This window comes from Castor canadensis, chromosome 11 (assembly GCF_047511655.1).
Source record: "Castor canadensis chromosome 11, mCasCan1.hap1v2, whole genome shotgun sequence".
Taxonomy (NCBI): Eukaryota; Metazoa; Chordata; class Mammalia; order Rodentia; family Castoridae; genus Castor; species Castor canadensis.
The window spans coordinates 44,644,658-44,668,146 of record NC_133396.1 but is presented as its reverse complement, the minus strand read 5'-3'; the positions used below and the strand labels follow the sequence as shown (position 1 = coordinate 44,668,146).

General features: G+C 53.8%; 2 protein-coding genes across 17 annotated transcripts in view; one reads left to right on the top strand and one right to left on the bottom strand.

The window, feature by feature from the left end:
- Positions 1-5,015, top strand: part of Coro6 (coronin 6) — an 8,340-nt gene extending 3,325 nt beyond the window's left edge. Inside the window, exons 3-12 of one of the 12 annotated variants that reach the window (XR_012438704.1) lie at positions 204-326; positions 767-896; positions 988-1,169; positions 1,763-1,882; positions 2,295-2,414; positions 2,843-2,947; positions 3,049-3,194; positions 3,503-3,560; positions 3,669-3,895; positions 3,986-5,013. Coding sequence is in view for 10 of the 12 variants with exons in the window: in XM_074046527.1 (XP_073902628.1) it covers positions 204-326; positions 767-896; positions 988-1,169; positions 1,763-1,882; positions 2,295-2,414; positions 2,843-2,947; positions 3,049-3,194; positions 3,503-3,560; positions 3,665-3,895; positions 3,983-4,108 (1,341 nt within the window). In the remaining 2 variants the exon portion in view is untranslated. Of the gene's footprint in view, positions 1-203; positions 362-766; positions 897-987; positions 1,170-1,762; positions 1,883-2,294; positions 2,415-2,442; positions 2,676-2,842; positions 2,948-3,048; positions 3,195-3,502; positions 3,561-3,664; positions 3,896-3,982 lie in introns of those variants that run through there. The other 11 variants (XR_012438705.1, XM_074046527.1, XM_074046528.1 and 8 more) reach the window with 11 other exon arrangements.
- Ankrd13b (ankyrin repeat domain 13B) lies at positions 5,010-23,489 on the bottom strand. Of its 5 annotated transcripts, XM_074046526.1 has the most exons (16): positions 23,279-23,489; positions 11,532-11,667; positions 11,295-11,419; positions 11,165-11,210; positions 10,459-10,602; positions 10,180-10,369; positions 10,036-10,102; positions 9,000-9,081; positions 8,243-8,307; positions 7,890-8,020; positions 7,620-7,777; positions 7,272-7,424; positions 6,983-7,146; positions 6,835-6,913; positions 6,492-6,513; positions 5,010-6,425 (listed from the first exon to the last, which is right to left on the bottom strand). In XM_074046526.1, the coding sequence occupies exons 1-16, from the start codon at positions 23,390-23,392 to the stop codon at positions 6,020-6,022; spliced, it is 2,082 nt and encodes a 693-aa protein (XP_073902627.1). In that variant the 5' UTR covers positions 23,393-23,489; the 3' UTR covers positions 5,010-6,019. The 5 variants fall into 5 exon arrangements, with proteins under 5 accessions (XP_073902627.1, XP_020015372.2, XP_073902625.1 ...); XM_020159783.2 differs by lacking the exon at positions 6,492-6,513 and having other exon boundaries at positions 6,030-6,394; positions 6,837-6,913; positions 23,279-23,488; XM_074046525.1 differs by lacking the exon at positions 6,492-6,513 and having other exon boundaries at positions 6,258-6,394; positions 6,837-6,913; positions 6,997-7,146; positions 23,279-23,488.

Here is a 23,489-nt window from a genome sequence, read left to right as displayed (position 1 = left end):
GAAAATAAATGATATAGGACTAAAATATGAACAGATCTTCTGCTCATCCAAAAACACACGGGATGAGCTGATGATGTCACTGAGTGGTAGAGTGCACAGCTAGCATGTGCAAGGTACTGGGTTAGATCCCCAGCACAGCAACACACACGCATACACACACATACAGCAAAGTGACCCCATATCTCCCACTCTGACCCCTCCAGACAGGACGAGTGGATAAGAACTACCCACTGGTCACTGGGCACACAGCCCCTATTCTGGACATCGACTGGTGCCCACACAATGACAACGTCATCGCCAGTGCCTCCGACGACACCACCATCATGGTAGGAGCCAGATGGATGCTGGTCAGGGGAACAGGGTGAGCTGACTCACCTGTGCTGGGGAAGGTGACAGGGAGGCTCAGAATCACAGAGCCCTGCCTGCCCTGCCCTGCCCAGCTCCCAGGCTATTTTTAACTACATGCCCTCTCCCTCCCAGGATGCACTGCTTATAGGACTAATTATAGCCATGGACAACTTGGGGCCCAAAGAGCAGGGGGACAGTGCTCTGATGTCACCTGCTGGAGTGAATGGGGAGGTCTCTGGAGAGCTGGCAAAACCCCTTCCTGGTTCCCAGCTGTTTCTGCCTAGTCAGGCACTACCACATCTTGTCCTGTATTTGACCCTTACTACTCAAGAGAACCAGTAGGGCTATGGTGGCGGGGGAGGGGGGGGGGAAGCTAGTTCCTTATCCTGCCTACCCTTTGCCTTTTCCTCCTACCTAGGTGTGGCAAATTCCAGACTATACTCCTGTGCGCAATATTACAGAACCTATCATCACCCTTGAGGGCCACTCCAAACGTGTGGGCATCCTCTCCTGGCACCCTACTGCCAGGAACGTCCTGCTCAGTGCAGGTGTGGAGGTCTAGGGAGGGTCCCAACAGTAGATGAGGGTGGGAATGGCAAAGGCAGGGCCCAGGTGACCATGCCTGGCCACCCTGGACAGGTGGTGATAATGTGATCATCATCTGGAATGTGGGCACGGGAGAGGTGCTGCTGAGCCTGGACGACATGCACCCTGACATCATCCACAGCGTGTGCTGGAACAACAATGGCAGCCTGCTAGCCACTACCTGCAAAGACAAGACTCTGCGCATCATTGATCCCCGGAAGGGCCAAGTGGTAGCGGTGAGTGCATAGCCACTCCCTGGTAGCCCTTACCTAGTGACCAGCTGTTAGCACCCTGTGCCCACAGTCATCAGAGCCCTGGTCCCAGCTTTCACCAGTCCCATGCCCCGCAAGTCTGCAACCACAACCCTAAGTAAACCCCTAGCTTGCAATTCTTTGCCCTGTTCCTGTTCCCTCCCCTCCACTGCATCTCAGAAGCTCAAAGGAGGGCTCCTGGCTTTGAGACAGAGGAGGGGGGATACTGGAAACTCCATCCTTCCACCATAATCTGCATGAAACCTGAGCTCCAGGACCCTCTCCTCTCAGCTGGCACTCAGCGCCATCTTCCAGGGTCTGGAGCCTGACCACAGGCTTGATGGCTGGACCCCTTCCCACCCTTGTTGACCCTGCTGGGCTGGACTGGGGCAACCCTTGCGCGTTGCCTGTCCCAACTAGGTGCCTGGGAAGGGCAGTGGCCCTGGCCTCACCCACCATCCTTAATCTAACCTGGGTGCGGGGCCGTGTGCATGTCTGCATGCAGCGGGTGAGCGCGTGTGGCGCGGCCCGGGACGGATGGGCTGACGGGCGCTCTAACCCACTAACCCCGCGAGCAGGAGCGAACCCGGCCTCACGAGGGCGCCCGCCCGCTGCGGGCCGTCTTCACTGCAGACGGGAAGCTGCTCAGCACCGGCTTCAGCAGGATGAGTGAGCGGCAACTCGCGCTCTGGGACCCGGTAGGCCAGGCCGAGCTGGGTGCACTCGCTCGCTCGCTCCTACTGTGGGTCGGCCAGGAGCGGAGGGCAGTGACCCGCGCCCAAGAGGCCGGAGCGGAGCGGGGGCTCCCATGTGGCAAAAGCCTCGTTGCCACCCCGAGGAGCCAGCAGACGTCGCCCGCTCTAGGATCAGACTTTGAGGGCGCTTTAAGGGATCGGGATCTTCTGAGAGCCAAGAGTCTAGGGCTCTCTCCCCGCCCAGACGTTCTCCAAACCAGGGGCCAGCCACTGGCCCCCGAGAAACTGTGTTCTTGGACCCCTTTATCTCTCCCCACCCTCCAACCCTACACCCAAGTCAGCAAACTAATTGCTCAGCCCTCCATGTTCCCCAGGCCAGGCAGCTGGGTGATGCCCCTTCTCCCCCCTCCCCCAGGAGAGGTTTGCAGCCCACGAGGGGATGAGGCCCATGCGGGCTGTCTTCACGCGCCAGGGCCATATCTTCACCACGGGATTCACCCGCATGAGCCAGCGAGAGCTGGGCCTGTGGGACCCGGTAACACAGCTGGAGGCTTGGGGTGTGTGCCCCGGGGACTGGCATCACGGGAGAGGGGCCAGGCGCCCCCCACCCGCAGGGCATGCCCACCTGGACAGGGCTGGAGGCCGCTGCCACGTCCGCAGCGCCTGCCATCCCCGCACCCACCCCTCTGCCCAGTTTTGCTGCGTCGCCTGAAGGAGCTCGCGCTGGCGGCCCCGCCTGGTGATGCCGAGTCCCTGGGGGTGGTTTGCGGTGACTGCATGCGACGACGCAGGGGGTGTATGTGCGAGGGAGGAGGAGTGATATGTGCAGGGGAAGAGCCTGTAGCTCCCAACAGAGCTGCCTTGGGAACGCATGGGATTTGGGCCGGGCAGGAAGCGTAAAAGGGATTCCGAAGTAGCACAGGAGGATGAGCAGGGCAGGTCATGCCTCCTGTGCTCGGACAGAACAACTTCGAAGAGCCAGTGGCACTGCAGGAGATGGACACGAGCAACGGAGTCCTACTGCCATTCTACGATCCCGACTCCAGCATCGTCTACCTGTGTGGCAAGGTGCTCGAGGCCGGGTGGAGAGAACGGGGTGTAGGGGGAGGGGCAGGATGGAGACGTGAGGCCCCAACCTGGGCGTTCCTCTGAACCGACTGGTTTTGCAGGGTGACAGCAGCATTCGGTACTTTGAAATTACGGATGAGCCACCTTACGTGCACTACCTGAACACATTTAGCAGCAAAGAACCGCAGCGGGGCATGGGTTTCATGCCCAAGCGGGGGCTGGATGTCAGCAAATGCGAGATTGCCCGGTCAGCAGCCTTGGCCCCTTCTGCGCGCCTGCCTCTCTGTCCCCTCCTTGTGTCAGGTCTTAACCTCCGCAGCTTCCCCAACAGTGCTTTGGAAAAGAAAAGGTCGAGGTGGGATCAAACAGGTCTTTTTCAGCCCCACTAGCCTGATATTCTCCGACACCCCATCAAATTTGTTTTACCCCAGAACTGATCATGTGTGTAAAATCCAATGTGCTCAGCAAGTAGTGGCCTCCAACCCCTTGGTCCCAGAAAAGAGACGTTAAGGGGGTGGGAGTCTTGTGGGGGTGCTGAACACCGTTCCCTTATAGGTTCTACAAGTTGCACGAACGGAAGTGTGAGCCCATTGTCATGACTGTGCCCCGCAAGGTGAGGACCGGGAGAGAGGTCGGGCAGGGCTCCGAGGCGGACTGGAGCGCAGCAGGCTAAGGCCCGGGCTCATGCGGGTCCAACCTGTCCACCTACCCCCGCAGTCAGACCTGTTCCAGGACGATCTGTACCCGGACACACCGGGCCCGGAGCCAGCCCTGGAAGCGGACGAATGGCTGTCGGGCCAGGACGCTGAACCTGTGCTCATTTCGCTGAAGGACGGCTACGTGCCCCCGAAACACCGCGAGCTCCGGGTCACCAAGCGCAACATTCTGGACGTGCGCCCGCCCTCAGGCCCCCGCCGCAGCCAGTCGGCCAGCGATGCCCCCTTGTCGGTAAGCTGTGGCTCCGAAGCATCCAAGCCCATCCGCACATCCGTCCCCACTCCCTCTGACACGGCCTCTCGGTTCCGTCCGCCCTAGCAGCAGCACACCCTGGAGACGCTGCTGGAGGAGATCAAGGCCCTTCGCGAGCGGGTGCAGGCCCAGGAGGAGCGCATCACGGCTTTGGAGAACATGCTGTGCGAACTGGTGGACGGCACTGACTAGCGCGGCCTGCGCGGCGGGGCCGTGCACCCAGCACGCGGGACGGGGCGGGGAGCACGGACTCCGCCCCGCCCCAGCCGTTGGTCTGGAACTCCTGAACCCGCTTCCCTGGGTTGGGGTCGGGGGGGCGGGACTGGGATGGAAACTCCGTTCCCCGCGGAAGTCCTGGACTAACAGAGCATAGGGGAGACCTGGGTCTGTCTGGCAGGGCCCAGGCTGTGTGCCTGGTCCCGGGCTTGACAGGAGAGGGCCTAGGCAGGCCCGAGATAACGCGGCCTCAGCAATGGTGCTGCATGGCGAGGTGGTGTCCCCTTTTGTCCTCGCCCAGCTCAGGGGAAGTGCTTAGTGTTAGCGCGATGCTTGGGGACGTTGGGGAGCTTGGACTTGACCTCAAAGGGATGACACTTCGACCGTCTCCCCACACTGGGGAAAATCACAACGGTTCTAATCAGCTCACTTGATTCTGCCACGCTGAGTGGTAAAGAAGACGGGCGGCACCCAGTTCTGCGGACCCATGCACATGCCTGGCTACACCCAGCAGTCTATGGCAGAGAGCTCTCTCCCTTTCCACCGCCAGAAAGGGCAGCTTCCTGGAAACAGCCCCGGCCCGATGAATCTCAGAACTGGCATGAGGAAGCAAATACACGCACACACAGCCCTCTTCGGTGGCCTTGACTGAGGAAAACAATGAATGAAATATTTTTGCTAAGTTTAAGTCTGTGCTTCCTGCATGGGTGACAGTGAGAGCCCCCAGCCTCTGCAAATCCTGGGGAACCTAGGAAATGCAACCCTGAGCTCAGGACCCACCAGGCAGCCTCTTATCCCAGAGCTGTCCACATACTACGACCCCCAATTCCCACCCAACAGGGGCATTCCTCCCCAGTAAAGTCAGGTAGGAAAAGTCTCCGGTTTGAAGTCTCTTTTATTGTGCCTCAGAATCAGTCTGGTGCCCCTGGCATCAGGGAAGGGAGTGGGAGGAACAATTTCTCTTTGTTGCTCTTTTCTTCTGTCCCCTTTTTGTGTCCCTTCTGAGCCTCGCTGGCTGGGCTGGGAAGGCCAGTCCTAGAGAGGCTATGGACAAGGGTGTGCAGTGGCCCCTGCCCCTGGCGGGTCTGTGCTTCTCTGGATGGGTGAGATGGGGCAAGGAGAGCCGGGGGTTAGCACCATTGGATGAAGGGTTTTAGAGTAAGCCCCCGGAGTGGGGGCAAGAGGGATGCACAACCACAGAGGGCTAGCAGCAGCTGGTGGGAAGGGGTGGGTAGTGGTGCCAGGGCCCTGGGCAACCCCTTTGTAGTCAGTTTTGTGTCGGGTCTAGTGCTTGCTCCCAGCCCAATATGCCCCACCACACACACACTCCAAGGCACCATGAGGAAGTCGGGCCTTGCTCAGGCCAGGGGGACACCTTGGATACACTCCCTGATCAGAAAAAAAAAAAAAAAAAAAAGTGCCTTGGGGACAGGGACTCCAACTTCTGGATGCCCAAGGAGAAGCTGGGACACCCTGAGACCCAGGACAGGTGTGGGGGTTGGGGGAGCCGGGCACCCCGCTAAGTGCACTTGACGCTGAAATGCCGGGATGGGGGAGGGGCTGGGCCTTTGACGTGCTGGTTTGTGTCTGGGACAAAGCAGCGACACAGCACGAGAGCTCAGCTGCCTCCCAAGGGTAGAGCAGAGATGCAAAGGCTTTCAGGGGCAGTGTCCTGGAGTGGGGTCAGTGAGCAGAAAGGAGAACCGGCCAGAAGGAGCCAGAGATGGGGACAATGCTCCTCCTAAGGATTGCCCCTTCAGGACCACCTACTCCGCCCTTAGATCAGAGCCCAGAGGAGCGGATTAGGGGTCAGGATACAGCAAAGCAGGGGGACCCGTCCGGCTGTGCCAGTTGCCTCCAGGGCCCTGGCCTGGAAAGTTACCCATGTCAAACCCCACCCTGTCTTGTGTCCGGTGCGCCGCTGCATCCCCGAGTAGATGGAACCAGAGTCGGCAGGTGCGTGGGCCGGGCCGTCTCTCTCGGGTCCGGGTCTGGTCGTGCGTGGAGACTGACGAGAGGCCCAGCAGGGGGCGCTACTGTTCGGTCAGCGAGAGCCGCAGAATGCGCTCCAGTTCCTCTTCCTCCTGGCGCGCGCGCCGCCGCCGCTCCTCCTGCTCCTGAGCCGACAGTTCCATGGCCAGCCGCAGCTGCTCGTCGTAACTCCGAAACACGTGGCCACTGGAGCCCCGGCCCTGGCTGGGCCGAGGACTGGGCACCCTCGCAGGGGGTGCGGGCTGCCGCTGCGGCGTGGGTGGGGCGCTCCTGGGGGCAGGGAGGATTTGTAGAGCGCTCCCTGTGCACCTGCTCTGCGCTAGGGCGGGAGACTGCGTGGAGGCCCTCGGCAGAGCAGTCCTGACACCCTCTAAGGGAGGCTCTGGGGCTGCCCTGGGCCCACCCAGTGGTGGCAGAGCCTGCCCCTGACATCCTGTCTGGTGAGGGTCTGAACACCCAGAGGCCTGGCTCCCTGCTCTCTGCCTGCCTTGGGAGCACTTGCCACTGAGCAGCACCAGGAAAGGGCAGTGGTAGGAGCCATCATCATGCCAGATGGGGGGGTCCTCCTGAGGGCACTATGGCTCTAGGCCTAGCAGGGCTCTATGGTCTTCACCCAGTATGCTGGGGTACGAGGGGGTGTATCAGTACGCGTGCTGGGGATGGGGAAGTGCACAGGCGTCTCTAAGTCCTCTTCGGCCTAGCAGCCACTGACCTGTCCTGTTGGCGACCCTCATAGGACATTGGGTGGGTGCCTGGCTTGCTGTTGGTTAGCGCCTCCCAGATTGTGACCTGGAGGGAGGATCCTGTTAGTCGTGCATCCCTGCACTTGCAAGGCCCAGCGTGGCATCAGGGACACACCTGGTCATACTCACTGCCCGCCTCAAGCAGGCTCTGCTGGATGGCGAACTGCAACAAGTCGTCCTCATCCTCGCGGGTCACCGCTTCTCGCTGGCCGCCTAGCACGCTGTAGCCACGTGGAGCCTCGAACAATGCGGGGGAGATCTCGCAACCACGGCAGGAGGCTAGGAGTGCAGGGCTGAGGGTCAGGTACAGGTGGGCCCACCCCTGTCCCAGGGCACCCTAGGGTATTAAGGAGGGAAATCAAGTTGAGCTCTGAGGGGGCTTGGAGGGGAGTGAAGAGTCTCACTGGTAGAACTGGAGCTGCTGACACTGGAGGAGTCACTGCCTGGGGAAGGGGTCTCGCTGCTGGGGCTGCCTCGCACCGATGGCACCGGCTCATCACAGCCATTGAGGTTTCCAAAGGTGATGCGGGCATTGAGGATGTGGAAGATCGGGATTTCTGAGGATGAGGAAACCATCAGGTACCACCATCCACTCCCTCACACCTCAGGGCCACTGCCCTGACCTCATCTAAACCCCGTAACACCCTCCTCCTCTCCTACCCCCTCTCCCCCCAAAAAATAAAGAGCTGAGGGAAACAGTGGCGTGTGTGTGCGCGTGTGCATGTGTGTGCGTGTGTGGCAGTTGTTCTCACCAATCTTCACTGGGAAGCCAGGAGGCAGACGCAGAGTGATGAAGTCCCGGAGCTTGGCAAAAAGTGCATTACTGACAGCCATGAGGTCAATGATGGGGGCCACCTGCTCACACAGGGACAGGGGATGCTCCTCACACAGCCACAGCTTGGCCTTGAACCTGCCCCCCAGATTCCAACAGGTAAGGGATGCTGCAGGAAGCCATGGCCTCCCAGCACCTCTTGGAGCCCCAGTCCTGCCCACCCCTCCCGAGCAGGAGCAGGGAGCCTCACTTCTGTGTCTTGGTGGTCAGTTCCATGGGACGGCCCATGTCCCGGTTACCAAGTTCAAAGTTGGGGTTGAAGTATTCTTCTGCAGTGATGGCAGTGGGATTCGCTTGGCTCAGGGTCTGAGTGATCAGGGTCTGTACCACATGGAGAGAGGCCAGGAGCCATTCTCAGTCTCCGATGCCAGGCAGCCACTTGGAACCACAGGGTCTCCAACTCTCTCCACTGCCAGTGGAGCTGATGTGGCCTTGGTCATTGTGGAAAGGAGGTCCACATAGGCCATGCTAAGCAGGACACCTCCCAAGTCTCCTGAGCCACATCCCTGCCACTCTGCAGTGACATGCCTGGCACACACTCACCCCATTCTGGGGGCCCCCATGCTGCTCAGCAATTCCCAGGAAGGACTGCAGAGGCGTCTTACAGCCTAGAAGAAATATGGCAACTCAGGGGACACGTGGGCACATCATCAGAAGTGAGGCTTAGGGAGGAGGCTGATCACCCACACCACATCCTCAGGCACCTTCATCTAAGGGTAACTGAGGTCTCAAGGGGCAGGGCCCAGACCACTGCAAGCATAGCTGGAATAAAAGAAGGCTTAGGGCTCAGGAGAAACGTTCCAAAATACCACTCTCCAGGTTGGTGACATTGGACAGTAAAACACCTGCGTGTGTTAAGCAAGTTTGGGGGTATGCATGTGTGTTTCCCTCCAGGTACATTAATGACTTCGTTTGTCCCCGTTAAGGTAGTAGTTAAGTGTTTCACCAGAGACAGGTTAAATGATGCCCAGAAAATCAGGTGTGTCACACATGGGCGGAGACTTAGTGGCAGGGTTCCCTGGCTTTCTATCCAGCTTATGTCTGACTAGAAGAGCAGATAAATGGCACGCATGACATTTCCCTGACATTAGTAATCGATTGTAGCATGCCTTTCCACAGAGCCCAAATGAGCCCTAGGGATCTTCTTAGCAGTAACCGTGGCAGGTGCAGAGCCTGTGAACTGAACTCTGTTTGCCTGAATAAGCCATACTGGGTCTTGCTGGGTTGCAAAAGGCCGATGGGGCACTGGAGTGGGAGCTGGTTCCTCCAGTTCTGCAGCATCTCTCCCTGGCCTCATTACCTTTGACCTTGCCCTTGTGCTGTTCCGAAAGATGCTCTGTCCGAGTCCGAGTGATAAGCTCCACATTAGATGCCCCATACACCTGGGAACAGAGAGGAAGGGGCTCAGAGACAGCTCTAGTACCTCCACCCAAGGGAATGGTCAACACTCCCTGCAAGAAAAGGCCCTGGAGGGGATCTTTGCTCCAGTTTCCAGGCCTTTCGGCAAGTAATTATATCAAGTCATTCATTCACTTATTCATTCAACAAACTTTTTTGCAGTGCTGGGGACTGAATCCAGAGCCTCTCACACATTAGGCAAGTGCTCAACCACTGAGCAACATCCTCAGCCTCACTCCACAAACATTTTTTTGAGATGCCTTTCCAAGCCATACTTTGAGGTGGGCATCAGGGGTCCAGTGGTGACCCTGCCCTCATAAGAGTCACATTCTATTCGGAGACAAGACTATGGGATAATTGTAACTCAGTACGGTGAGGGTGCCACAGTGGCTTACCCCAGCATGGAGAGCCAGGGAAGGGTTCCAGGAGACACACATACAGAGCCTTGCAGCCTCTGTCAGTTCCTTCAATGGTCAGCGGAGCATGTGCTGGGCAGGGTGGGGTTCCTCAGTGACAGTCTTCTTGAGGGTAATGGCTGGCTTTAGAATCAAGCAGCCAGAGTCTGACCCCTACTTACAATGACTGCACAAGTTCACCGAACCACTCCAAGCCACCGTTTCCTCATCAGAAAAATGGACCAATGATCCCTGCTTGGTATGGTAGTAGAGACTAAATGGGAGGCCATGAAGTCTCACTATGCATTTGCAAGAGGGGGATACAGCATTGCTATGAGTGTGTATGCACAGAAATCCACACACCCGTAGGACGTATCGGAATGGTGCCTTGGGCAGGAATACAGTACGCACTCAGTGAATTCCTTCCCTTTCCTCCGTGCTGCTCTGAGCCTTCAAGGCTGGAGAAGGCTAGTCGGGAGCCCCCGTCCAGCTCACTGTAGCCAAATGTGTGGGCAGCTCCAGCCTCGGGAACTTCAGTCTCACCTTGGCTTCATATCCATTCACCATCTCTGTCTTCTCACTGCGCCAGCCCAGGATGCCGGTCTTGTTCCTGATGAGGTAAAGCAATCCAGGTGACATGGGCACCCACCAGGTTGGCTCCAGGCTGGCCAGGCCACGCCCACTCACCTCTCAAAGGAGATGTTCTTGGTGTCCAGCTGCGTGGTGACGACAGGCGCGGTGAGCCGGCTCAGCACCTGCTCCTCAGTGGGCTGGGCAGCAGCCAGCAGCAGCTCCCGGTCCTGCCCGGCCAGAGCCAGGGTCTCTGTGTACACCACCCGGCGGTCGTGGTCAATTTCCATGACCACGGCACTCGTGTCTGCCAGCCGTGGAACAGCACAGGGGGTCAGGGTGGCATGGGACTGTCTCCTGTCCTCCCTGCCCTGCCCCTCCTCCTGCCTGCCTGACCTTGGCCCCTGAAGACGAAGCTGCGGTTCCCTCGCTGCCATGTCATGTGGTCAAAGCCCAGGAGCGTGGTGTCTACCCTCAAGTTCTGCCCGCTCTTCCACACTTTGTAGGTGTCACTAGGGCAGATCTTGGACACCAAGGGCACTGGGTGGAAGTGGAGGTCAGAGGTGGCTTCAGTTTGCCTGGCCCACGCAGCCTGGCCAGCTCAGGACATAGGAATTGGGTCAGTGGTGTGGCCAGGAAAGGGCGAGGGAACTGATGGGAGAGCATCCCCTCAGATGTAAGCAGCCTGAGCTTTGTGACAGGCATGTCTCGGCCACTGTGTATGGTACCCACCATGTGCTAATTCATTCGCTCAACCTCCCATCCGTGCTTTCAACAAGTATTTATTGAGCAGCTACTAAATGCCAGGCATTATTCCAGTCCCAAGGAACACAACATCGAATAGGACAGGGCAGTAGAGCTTACCTCCTAGCAAGGGCTGACAGGCAGTAAACAAGCAAATCATTACAGAGTCAAAGACCAAATAGCAGAAGCAAGACAGTATCTGGGGCATATGGAAAGGCCCAGCTGAGGAGGCAGCATTGAGCCGAGAGCTAAGAGATGAAAAGGAGCCCCATGAAGGGCAAATGGGACAGTGCTCGGGCAGGGGGATAGCAAGTATGAAAGCCCCCAGGTCAGAGAGGCCCTGTCCAACCCCTCTTACCCCAGCTTGTGAACTCCCACTTCATCTCCACGTAGAAGTCCTGGGCCTGGAGGATGACAAGGAGAGGGGTTGAGCCCACCCTAGAAACAGGGCGCAGGGCCCCAGTGGGAGGCAGGAGGCTGAGCCTCACCTTGCGTAGCTTCTCCAGGAGCACGGGGATGCCCGCCAGTCGCTTCACCACCCTCTGATAGTCCCGGTACCTCAGCACCAGCTGCACCAGCTCCAGGTCCCGGGTACTCACAGCCTCCTGCAGCACTGGGGGATGGGAGGCAATGTCACAGGGCAGGACCCTTCAGCCAACCCCAGATGAGTACCTGATGCTTTAGGGCACCATGGCTGTGGAGCTGGGGCAAGCAAAAGTGCTCACCTGTCCAGCCACTGCGATTCTCCCTGCCCACGTCTGCACCATGCGCCAGGAGCACACGAGCACACTCCAGGTGCCCCAGTGTGGTGGCCAGGTGCAGGGGAGTCCGACCACGGGGATCCAGCTGCTCGATGTCCACCTGGGGAAGGAGTTGAAGATGTAGCCCTGGTCACTTCTGAGGCAGCTGATATGAGCCTAACAGCTCCTAAGCAGGTGGCAACCCTCTGGCTGTGTTGCCTGGCTCACTTCACAAGGTCATGGGTGAGACTGGTGAATGGAGAGGGGCACTCTGGGAAAGGGTGTGCCTTCCTCCCTTCCTATTTACCTACACCCTCTGGCTGGTTCCCAACTCCAAGGCCCAGTGGACACACTGCAAAGATTAAGCCAGAGTCTGAAGGGTGGTCCAAAGAGGCTATTGGTCAAGGAGGGCACCTGAGGCTGGACCTATCTAGGGGTCCCAGACCACACCCTCAGGAAAGGCCCCCTTACATCATTACATTATCGCTGAGAAAGGCTGCATACCGGTGCAGGAATATACTGACAGCAACAAAGACACAACTTCAATTTTTGTTGCTGTGGTTTTTGACAGTACTAGGGTTTGAACTCAGGGCCTCACACTTGCTAGGCAGGAGCTCTACCTCTTGAGCCATGCCTCCAGCCCTATTGCATGATTTCAAGGCCATGTCCTATACCTGGGAGACATTATAGGTTAACGTTTTGCATAAAATCCTATTTTGTGAATAGCATGATATTTTTTATTTTTTAACATAATTATGCATGAGATGCTTGCTGTGTCATAAAAGCACATGTTTATTAAGTGTGAGGTTTAAATACATCTCAGGAGTCTAGGAATTCTAGTTAAGTACAGTCAACTGACCATCTGCATGGAACTCCTCCTCTCCTTCTCAAAACTTGATTAAAATGCCAGTGAAAGGTTTCTCTTCCAAACAAGATAAGCTAACTGAAATTACACTCCCACCATAAACAATGAGATAACTACAACATATGAACTAGTTGTTTTCAGATATTAGGCAACAGATAATCTAAGACTAGGATTCCTGAGGTAAGGTAAACAAACGAGGTGGAGTCTATGCCCTCCCTGGATTTCTACCTGAAGGAAGATTCCAGACCATAATTCAGAGAGGGGAATCTCCAGTAGAGCTCAATGGCCTCACTGAGTGGGGACAGAGACAGGAGTACAAGAGGGCTGAGGTAGCTAGTTGCAAAGCAGAGTTCTAGAAAGGAGTGAGCCTTGCAAAACAAAACAAAAAATTGGGGGGTGGGGCTTCTTTGCACAGGGGTCCTTTAAAACTCAGTAAGACTGTGTGAAAAAGAACAATCAACTGATAAAAATTCTTGGGGCTCACCCAGGGCAGAGAAACATTCAAGCTGCCACCAGTTAAGAGTTAAGTCTTTGTTGATCACCCCACATATTCAGTGGAAACCCCAGAAGTGTTATGCCTTAGCAGTAGAGCTAAATAATCCCCAGAAAACAGGCTCACTTAGACCGACCCTAACAGATTAACACACCCACCCTCAAGAGGATCAAATTCATTTACAAGTAATTTTCTTAGTTTGCTAGAACAAAGCCTAACAGGCTTTAAAAGAAGGCAACAAAATCCAGATGCTTAATATCATAACATTTGTAATGTTCAACATCCAGTTAAAAATTACTAAATGTGGGGCCATGTGCAGTGGTTCACAGCTGTAATCCCAGCTACACAGGAGGGGCTGTAGGTAGGAGGATCGAGGTGTGAGGCTAGCTCCAGCAAAAAATGTGAGACCCTACCCAAAACATAACAAGCAAAAAGGGTTGGGAGCATGGCTCAAGTGGTAGAGTGCTTGAGTTCCCAAGTTAACCCCAGTACCACCACCACCCCAAAAAAAATTACTAGGCAGGTCATGAGATAGAAAAACATCACCCATAATCAGAGAAAAATCCATAACATGTAAGAGATGAGAAAGATGGTGGCTCAATATACTCAGGAGTTTAAAGAGAAATACGAGCAAGAAAAGAAATGAGAGAGAAAAAAGAGCCAATAAGCTGGACACCAGAGGCTCACACCTGTAATCCCAGCTACATGGGAGGCTGAAATTGGGAGGATGGAGGTTTGAGGCCAGCCCAGGCAAATCATTTGTGAGACCCCCATCTCCAAAATAACCACAGCAAAATGTACTGGTTCAAGCAGTAGAGTGTGTTTTGCAAATGTGAAGGCCTGAGTTCAAATCCCAGCCCCAGCAAAAAACAAACAGTATCAAAAAAACCAAAAACCCATAAAAAAGTATAATGTCTGAAATTAAAAAATTCACTTTATATAATTAGCAGCAGATTAGACACTTAAGAGAATTTTTTCTTTTCTTGAGACAGGATCTCAGGCTGACCTCAAACTCAGGATCCTCCTGCCTCAGCCTCCAAAATGCTGGGATTAAAAGTGTGTACCACTGTGCCTGGCTCAACATTTGAGAACCTTTTTTTGTTTTTTTTTCTCAAAAAAGATCAGTGAATTTGACGACAGCATAGAACTATCCAGCTGAAGCACAGGCAGGGGGCTAGGGAAGTACCAAAAAAAAAAAAAGGAAGAGCCTCAGTACCTTGTGAGACACTATGCACTATCCATTCTAACGTGTGTGACTGGAGTCTCAGGGGACAGGACAAGGGTGTAGGAGAAATAATGGTCAAATTTTTCCCAAATTTTTGGTTTGGTTTATTTTAGACGGGGTCTCACTTTGTATCCCCAGGCTAGTCTGGAACTCACCATCCTCCTGCCTCTGCCTCCCAAGTGCTGGAATTACAAGTGTGTACCACCATGCCCTACTCATATTTTTTTTTCCAAATTTGCTTTAAAAAAAATTTACAGTGGGTTGAAGAGTAGTGCTCCCCCCACCCCCTACCACCCCCACCACTCCCCAGCCCCAGGACATGTCCTCATCACAGCCTAATCCTCAGAATCTGTGACTGTGACTGTTTTTGGGAAGAGTCTTTGTAGATGTAATTATGTTAAGGGTCTCAAGATGAGATCACCCTGGATTATCTTGGGTCCAGAATTCAATGACAAGTGTCTTTGTAAAACACACAGAGAGAAAGCCACAGAGGCAAAGACCAAAGTTACAAAGCAACAAGCCAAAAGAGGCCCATTGTCACCAGAAGCTGGAAGAGACAAAGAAGGAGTCTCCCCAATAGTCTTTGGAGGGAGGTCACCCTGGGCTTGGACTTCAGAGAGAATTATTTTTTGTTTTAACCCACTCTGTTTGTGGTAATTTGCTTGGAAACAAATACAATAATAAACCTACAGAACCAAAAAACTCTAATCTCAAGCAAGACAAACACAAAGAAAATTACACCAAGGCCCATCATGATCAAAGGCTAAAAACTACTGATAAAAAAGAAAATCTTTAAAGCATTCAAAAATATGAGTCCCTCTATGTAGAGAAGAACAGATACATACATACATACATACTTCTCATCAGAAACTATACAAGCCAGAAAACAAAATAAAAATGATATCTTTAAAGTGAGTCAATGCCCTGTATAGCTATCCTTATCTCAACCAGCAAAACCCCTTGTTCCTTCCTATTATTGCTTATACTCTCTCTACAACAAAATTAGAGATAAGGGCAAAATAGTTTCTGCTGGGTATTGAGGGGGGGAGCGGGAGGGGGTGGAGTGGGTGGTAAGGGAGGGGGTGGGGGCAGGGGGGAGAAATGAACCAAGCCTTGTATGCACATATGAATAATAAAAAAAAAAAAAATAAAAAAAAATAAAGTGGCGGGAGAGAAATAAAAACCAAAAAAAAAAAAAAAAAAGAAAAAGAAAAGAAAAGAAAAATCAACCTAGAATACTCTACCCAATGAAAATATTCTTCAAAAATGAAGGGGAAAATAAAGACTTTTGCAGACAAATAAAAGCTAAGATAATTTATTGCCAGAAGATGTGCTGGCAATATTAAAGGGGGTTCTTTTATCTTTTTTTTTTTTTTTTTTTGGTGGGACTGAGGTTTGAACTCAGATTCTCGCTTACAAAGCAGGTGCTTTATCACTTGAGCCATTCCTTCAGCCCATTTGCTCTGGTTATTTTGGACACAGCATCTCATGAACTATTTGCCCAAGCTGGCCTTGAACCAGCCTCCCAAGTAGGTAGGATTACAGGTGTGAACCACTAGCTTAAACCACTATCTTAAAGGGAGTTCTTCGGATGGAAAGACAATGATACCAGATGGAAACTTGGATCTACACAAAGGAAAGAATAATGCCAAAAATGTTAGATTTGCAAGTATAAGAATGTTCCTAAAATATTTAAAACCCACAAGAATAAAGAAAGGAGATGTCAGGGGATGAAAAATTGCAACACATCTTTAGAGTGTGGGAAGTGGCTGAGTCTTCACAACTGATATATGGGAGGGAGCAGAGGTCGCTAGAACACAAAGCAATCACTGAGGGGAACCCCATTAGTAGCAAGCCAGGTCACCCCAAAACTCCTGAAAGTTGCAGGACCTATAGACAGTCAGGATAAGGTCTAGGGGTGAACATGGGAGTACTGCTTAAAACCCAGAACCCCTTGGACCCCTCCCCAATCTCATAAACTGAGAGGTGCCCCCTACTCACCACAGGACACAAGGGGTTTATTTTCTAGAAACTGGGCAAGATATATTGGGACTGAGGTACACTGGGCACAGCATATGACAAGGTCCTGGGGTTGAAAAGTGGTGGCCAGTAAGACCCCAGCCCCTTCCCTGCCTTGGATTCTGAGCTACTGACAGCCAGACTACAACATGCCACCCACACTACCCAAGCAGGACATTGGAGAATTCCTCCTTGGAGAAACTAAACACATCTGGGGTCCCACAATGAGTGGGCCAGCTTCCATGCAGGATACTGGTGGATGCTACGGTAGCATCCATGCATGCATCAGTAGGCTCCATCCCCATCCTTAAATATGCCCCACTACCCAAGGGGACTGGACACTGGAGGAGAGCTTCTACCATGAAACCAACCCAAATGTACAGACAAATGCTAAAAACACTGGAAACTGTCAATGCAGGGAGTCAAAGAAACCTTTTTGAGGAAAATAGTAATTTCTGTCCACAGGAAAATATGAAAAGATCACTGACTTCACAAAGTGAGACCTCCTCACCTCCCAAGACTTCATCTGGTCTCCCCTGTCTTCACTCCCGAAGTGGCTTCTTCACCTTCCCTGGCTTTCCTCATTCACAGACTGCCGCCCCTGCTCTTCCCTCACAGTAAACAGTGCCTCAAGTCACTGTACTTTCATGTCAAAACACACACACAAACAGCTTTGTTTTTAATTTTGCTTTGTTTCAGTGCTGGGGATTGACTCCAAGGCCTTGCACAAGCACTACCACTGAGCCCAAGAAACAAGCCTCCAAGAAACACCTTTGGAACTGTCCATTTTCTTGCCCCACCCTCACATCTAATCCATCATCAGGACCTGTACGCTCTATCTCCAAAGGACATCTAGAGCCCCCTCAGTCCATCACCTTCTAGATCCCATGATGCTCACAGCTACCCACCTTTCATGTGGCCTCCACATCACCCATGGCAGCTAAAGTCAGCCAGTGAAATGTCACTCGGGTGCTGACACACTTTAGCTCAAATCCTTCCACTGGCTTCCCATTATGTTTAGTACAGAATCCAACAGTTCTGGACTTCTCCTGACACTCATTTGTTCTCCCCTCTCCCCTCTCCTCCTACTGCCAGCCTTCCCTGGAATGATCTCTTGGATCCCCCACTGCTATGGTTTGGATGTGGTTTGTCCCCCAAAGGTTCATATGCTGGAGGCCTGGTCTCCAGCGTGGCAATGAGAGGTGGTGGATCTTTAAAAGGTGTGGTGGAGAGGGAGGTGATTAAATCACAAGGCACCACCCTGCAAGGGATTAGTGCCTTCTCAGGAGAGTGGGTCAAGTTTCCGTGGACTGGATTAGTTCCCACAAGTACAGGTTTGCTATTACTCAAGTTCAGCTTTCTTTTTCTTTTTTCCTTTTTTTTTTTTTTTTTTTGCGGTACTGGGGTTTGAACTCAGGGCCTATACCTTGAGCCACTCCACCAGCCCTTTTATGTGATGTTTTTTTCTGAGATAGGGTCTTTCGAACCATTTGCCTGGTGCTGGCTTGGAACCACTATCCTCCTGATCTTTGCCTCCTGAATAGCTAGATTACAGGCCTGAGCCACTGACACCCAGCAAGTTCAGCTTTCTTAGTTCTCTCTCTCTTGCTTCTACTCTTGCCCACGTGTGCTCCTTTTTACACATTTATCCACCATGTCATGATGCAGTAATGGGGCTCTGGCCAGATGCTGGCACCATGCTGTGTGAACTTTCCAGCCACCAAAATCATGAATTACTTAAACCTCATTTCCTTATAATGTATTATTGTGGATTTTTCTTTCATTCATTCATTTAGTTATTTATTAATTGCAGTGCTGAAGCTCAAAGCCCAGGCAGGCCTTGTGTATGCTAGGCAAGCGCTCTACCACTAAGTCACACCCCTAGCCCATCAGGTATTCTGTTACAGCAACACAAACAGACTGAGCCACCTAGAAAATCACAAAGCTTTCTCCCTCGCTTCAAGTTGTTGTCCAAATGTCGCCTCCTTAGATTAGTTTGCCCTGACAACCCATCGGAGGTGACAGTTGCTACTTATCTATCCTTTGCCCCTTCTGCTTCAGTTCTCTGCCAACATCCTAGGCTTGTTTACTTTTTCATTGTTTCCCTCACCCAGAACACGCCCTGCAAGGCAAGGTCCCACCTGTTTTCATTCACCAATAGCCTCCCAACCCCTAAACAGCACCTGGCATATAACTAGTGCTTAAAAGATATTTACAAAAGAAATTCGAAGGTGACTATAATGAAGGGGCATGAGGAGAAGAAGGTAATAAAGTGTAAAAGTGATAAACCGCCAGGTGCCAGTGGGGGCTCTCGCCTGTAATCCTAGCTACTCAGGAGGCAGAGATCAGGAGGATCATGGTCCAAAGCCAGCCCAGGCAAATAGTTTGTGAGACCCTGAGACCCTATTTCTAAAAAGTCCATCACAAAAAAGGGCTGGTGGAGAGGCTCAAGGTGTAGGCACTAAATTCAAAACCCAGTACTGAAAAAAAAAGTGCTAAACCAAGAGATAGTTGTGGAAGTATATTATTTATAATTATGGAGGTAAATAATAAGACAGAAGTGCAGAGTCCAAAGCGGCTGCATCTGGGGAATAAGACTGGGAGGTAGGAATGGTGGAGCAAGGAACGCTGCTTTTCATTAGAAGCCTTCTAGCAACAACTAACTATTTTAAAACATGAGTATGAATTCCTTTGTCAAAAGTAAGACATTTTAAATAACTTAAATTATTTATATAACTTTTAACCTCGTATTGGCATTTCCTCACTTTAAAGTGCATTGGGAGCCTTGAAAAGCAAGTGAGTCTGGCTCTTCTCAACCACCTCTAAGCTAAGGTTTAGAGATATCAGGGGTCCCCCTGCGGCTCCTCCACACCAGCTCCCCACAGAGGAAGAGGGTCATGGGGTGGGCTGGGTTGAGAATGGTGAGGGATCCACAGACCTCAAGCTGGCTGGGGAAGTCAGGAGGTAACCTTCCTGTGGGACTGCAGATGAGCAGTGCAGCCACCCCACCATACACACAACCTGGCCCTGCCCCAGACGGTGCTGCGGCTAACAAGGCCCCAGGGAGCTGCAGGGCACCCTGCCCGGCCCCAAGGCCCCACAGGCTGCACGCCCTCCTCCTCAGGTGCCCGAGCTCCTCAGGAGCTAGCTCCCAACAGCCCTTCCCAGGGCACCGCTGATTCCAGGGCCCACATGGATCCCCGTGCACCCAGCCAAGCCACAAAGCAGTTCTCCCACCTGCCCAGAGTACAGCTTGTAACACAAGTGGCACCTTGCCCTGGGCCCAGGTGGAAGAATTCATGAATATCCTCAGCGAAGGCCTAGAGTTGTTTAATTGCTGGAATGAAAAGGTTTCCATGAAACCCAACACCTGACCTCCCCACTAAGAGAGGGAAGCCTCGGCACCCACCAGGCCTCAGTTGGAATCAAAGCTGGGGTCTTTAGAGTTGGGGCTCCCTGGGCAGAGCGCCTCCCTGCCTCCACTAAGGAGCACACACAGGCACACAGGCTAGTGTGCACTGGTGCCATAAGCAACACGTTCATTCTGCCTGTGCACAAGGTGCCCAAGAACCCCGAAGTACACAAAAACATGCCTGCCTCACTGCCCTTTGGCTCTGCAGGAGTCTAATCGTGTGTAACACTCATGTTCCTTGCCAACATATTTATACTAAACACCCCTCACACCCGCATGCACTAGCAGGATATTTTTCCAACTCCTTTAGCATGGACAGAATCCTTTCATTAAATAAGTCTTAAAACACACACCAAATGTGTAGACAAAGCCAGAGTGCTTGAGAAAGCCTGGAGGGTGCCTTGCCTTGCTCGGCCTCTGCTCTTTCCCCTGCCCTCCTTTTCCAGCTCAGGAAAGATGGCTGGAGTCTGGTTTAGTCATTGCTTCTGATCTCTACCACCCAACATGGGGCATAGGGCCAGGTAGTCTGAGCTCTCTCCAGGTCAGAGGAGGGTGCGTCCTCAGGCTGCTGGGGCCTAGGGCAGCTGAGGGCAGTGTTGCTCACTCTCCACCCTTCCATCCCCACGCGGCCCCTCCCCTTCACCCTAGAATACATTGATTTTTGGTTTCTGGGGTTTGTGGTTCCCTCTCCTGAGCTTCCTAGCTCACCAGCTATGGTGATGTCCCACACATAGCACTGCCTACTTTAGGACGAGGGAGGGACCACAGGTGCTCACTTTAATAGGACAATGTTTGTCTGGGTATCAGGAGCCCCACAACCCCTCTTACCTACTTCTATGGAAGAGTGAATGGGGAAAGCAGGAAGAAGGATGGTAGCAGAGACAGCCCCAAGAAGAAAATGTTCCCAAGACCGCAGACGGGCCCCTTTCAGAGTCTCTGTTGCCAGGAGAAGAATCCTGCTCCCCCAATCCTCCCTGCACATGTGCCTCCCACAGGGAGCCGTGCAGTCTAACCCTGCTCTCTCGCCCCCAGAGAACACCAGGGACTCGTGACTTCACAACCAAGGCCAGGCCCAGTTAGCTGTGCCAACCCCAGGGCCATGCCAGGTAAGGGGGGAACTGGCACATCCACTGGCTATAACTGGCTGGTTCTCCTAAGCTGGCAGGGCACCCAGCAACCACAGTACCACTGGTGCCAGCTAGACCCCTTCACTTTACCCCAGCACCTCCTATCTGTCCACCACTCCTAGCAGAGCTTGTGGGGAGGGGGCCCTGAGCAACACCCGTGAACCTGCTCTGAAGGCCATTCTGCTCACCCTCTCCTGGGCCAGCCAGCACTGCAAGGCATGCCCATGGGAGGCCTCTGCAGGGCTTTCTTGGAGTGAAGCAGAGGAAGCTATGCCAAGCGAAGATCAGGGAAACCCAGTTGCCAAGTGCCTGGCTGTTTTCTGTGGCAGTTGGTGCCAGGAGCACCAGAGGTCAGAGACCCCCCAGCTGGGATGCCAAAGGTCTGCAGGAGTTTCCTCATGATGTTGGGTGGCTCACATTCCATAGAACAGAGGCTGGTGCCTGAAGAAGAGGCAGTGCATACTCGAATGCAAAGCATCACTCTGGGCCAGCCCTGGAGCTGGGGTAAAGTAGAGTGATCAGCAAGCTCCTTATTGCCCTCTGGGGTGAGGAGAGGACTAGCCAGGCTCCTCTGTGATTGAACAAGGGTTAACCTCACTGGCGCCCTATATTCCCCTGGCCTGGATCGAGGGCAGGGCAGGGCAGCCAGTGTCCATTTCAAGGAGACATTAACTCACTGGGGCCAGAATGTGGCAAGCCTAGTACCTGGTTTCTGTGGCAGCCTGAAGGGGGAAGAGGAATGCGCTCAACATCCCCAGGCCACCTCTACCTGCGGCAGCTGGCGCTCCCTACCCCAGCCCCTCTCTAGCAAGATGGCTGCATACTTCTGGGCTGTCAACAGAGAAACCTAGGTGAAAAAGGCCTCTCTTCCAAGGCATTCTACTTTCTCTAGTCTGCAGGGAAAGGACCACTTCACCAATCAGGCAAGGGAGTGGGACTGAGACATTCTTGAGATTCAGTCTCTAGCTTCCTAACAACACTTGGACATTTGGGAAGTTCCTCTCAGACCACACTTAAATCCCTCCAGATGTAACCTGTCAGGCAGCGGCTTTCTTCCTTCCCCCTCAGATAAGGAAAATGGAGAAGAGTCTGGCTGTCTGTCTTAGCACCCTATGCTGCACACTGCAATCCCCTGTCCACATCTGCCCCCCCAGAACTGCATCTCCTGGAGGTAGGCATGGGCACCTTGTGTGTTCATTTGTTTCTGCAGAACACTCTCACTTCCTCTCTTCATAAGGCCTCTCATGACTGCCAACCACTTCCTTTATGATGGATAAACTACCAGGCTGTAAAGCAACTTGGAGAGTCCTGTGTAAGCAGAAAAGAAGTGGACACCCAAGCCAGCACAGAGGCTTGTTGGCCCACTGCTTACTGAGAATGCTATGCAGAGCTGGATGCCTCACTGATATGGCTAGGGGCTCCATGGTGAACTTGGGAGACACAGCCCAACCTGCCCCAACCTCACTCTTCTCTTGGGAATTGGATGGCTCCTCACACTGTATTTCCATGACTCAGGAAGTGGCGTTCAGAAGGTATATCGACAGAGGTGGCAATTCTTGAACTAATCACTCCCAACCCACAACTCCAGGATTTCAGACCCCCAAAGACACTGACCAAGTCTGGGGTCCCAACCTTAGGCAATCCAGGGCAGTCTGGGCCCAGCTCTGCCCACTGCACTGCTCCCCACCCTGGACAGTGGGCCACCTGCACCACCAGTGCCTACCTGTGGCCTGGATGCTGAGGGCAGAATTGAGGACTGTGACAGGAGTCTTCCTTTATCCTGAAGAATAACCAGAAGACCCCACTCCTTTCCTCTGGTTTCACTGAAGCCATTGCCCAGCCCAAAGCTGGCTGCCCCAGGATCCTCACTGGCCAGCAGGAATCAGGGAGCCCATTCTCTGTGCAGAACCTCAAGTTATTCCTATGGCTTGTGCCCCCCTAGCCTCCTTAGCGCCTAGAAGGCAGGCCCCAACACCAGAGAACAGGAGAGGCCTTTCAGCACCTGGACAAGGCCCTTGAGGCTTCCCAGTGGGGTCTTTCTTCACTCCTATTCCTGAACCAGGACTGGGGTCTGAGGGATCCAAGAGCTCTGCCCACTCTGAGTGAACAGAGAAAGCATTCATTAGGAAGGAAGAGGGCACTGGGAGGGGCGGGAATGCCTGGAATGTCACACAGCCTATTCCCTGATCCTGACCTGTGGTCCCCTACCCACGCAGGCCTTTCCCACTTCTGCACTCTCTCGCGGAGGTGTCGCGGCTTTACTGAGTGGGGCGGACCGTCACCACTTGCAACACGGACCAAGCCAGCAGCCCCATCCTCACTGCCCCGACGGCAAAGGGGCACAGTGTCTCTTATCCCACTCTTGGAGGGCCCTAGACACGTGGGAATCGCCTGTCCCGGAAGGTGGGGAGCGTGCGGGGGCCGCTCCCATCACCCGCTCCCGGTCAACAAGCACAAAAGCCGCGGCTGCAAACAAAGAAGCGCTGCAAACTCGCCGGGGAGGCGGGACAGCCGGCGCCGCGCCCCCTCCCCACGCCGTACGGGCGTGTCGGGCCGTGGGGGTCCCCACGACGCCCCGACGGCGCTCCTACCTGGCCCGCACGGACCTCCTTCTCCAGCTCGCGGTAGCGGTTGTGCCACACGAGGTAGTGCAGCGGATACTTCCCCTCAGGCCCCTTCCTGGCGGAGGCGTTGGCAGGGATCATCGCCCGCTCCTCATGCCGGGGCCGCGGCGCCCGGCCCGGGAGCAGGGACGGCGCCGGAGCCGGGGCCCGAGGCCGCGGGGCGGGCGACCGGGGCTGT

Bases quoted from the DNA above. Each gene is read 5' to 3' on its own strand.
- Ankrd13b (XM_074046526.1), bottom strand. From the start codon at position 23,392: ATGATCCCTGCCAACGCCTCCGCCAGGAAGGGGCCTGAGGGGAAGTAT. The intron at 10,103-10,179 runs GTGAGTGGGCGT...TTACCTCATCAG, and splicing joins AAGAACATCTCCTTTGAGAG to GAACAAGACCGGCATCCTGG. The intron at 7,778-7,889 runs GTGAGGCTCCCT...TCTGGGGGGCAG, and splicing joins CTGACCACCAAGACACAGAA to GTTCAAGGCCAAGCTGTGGC.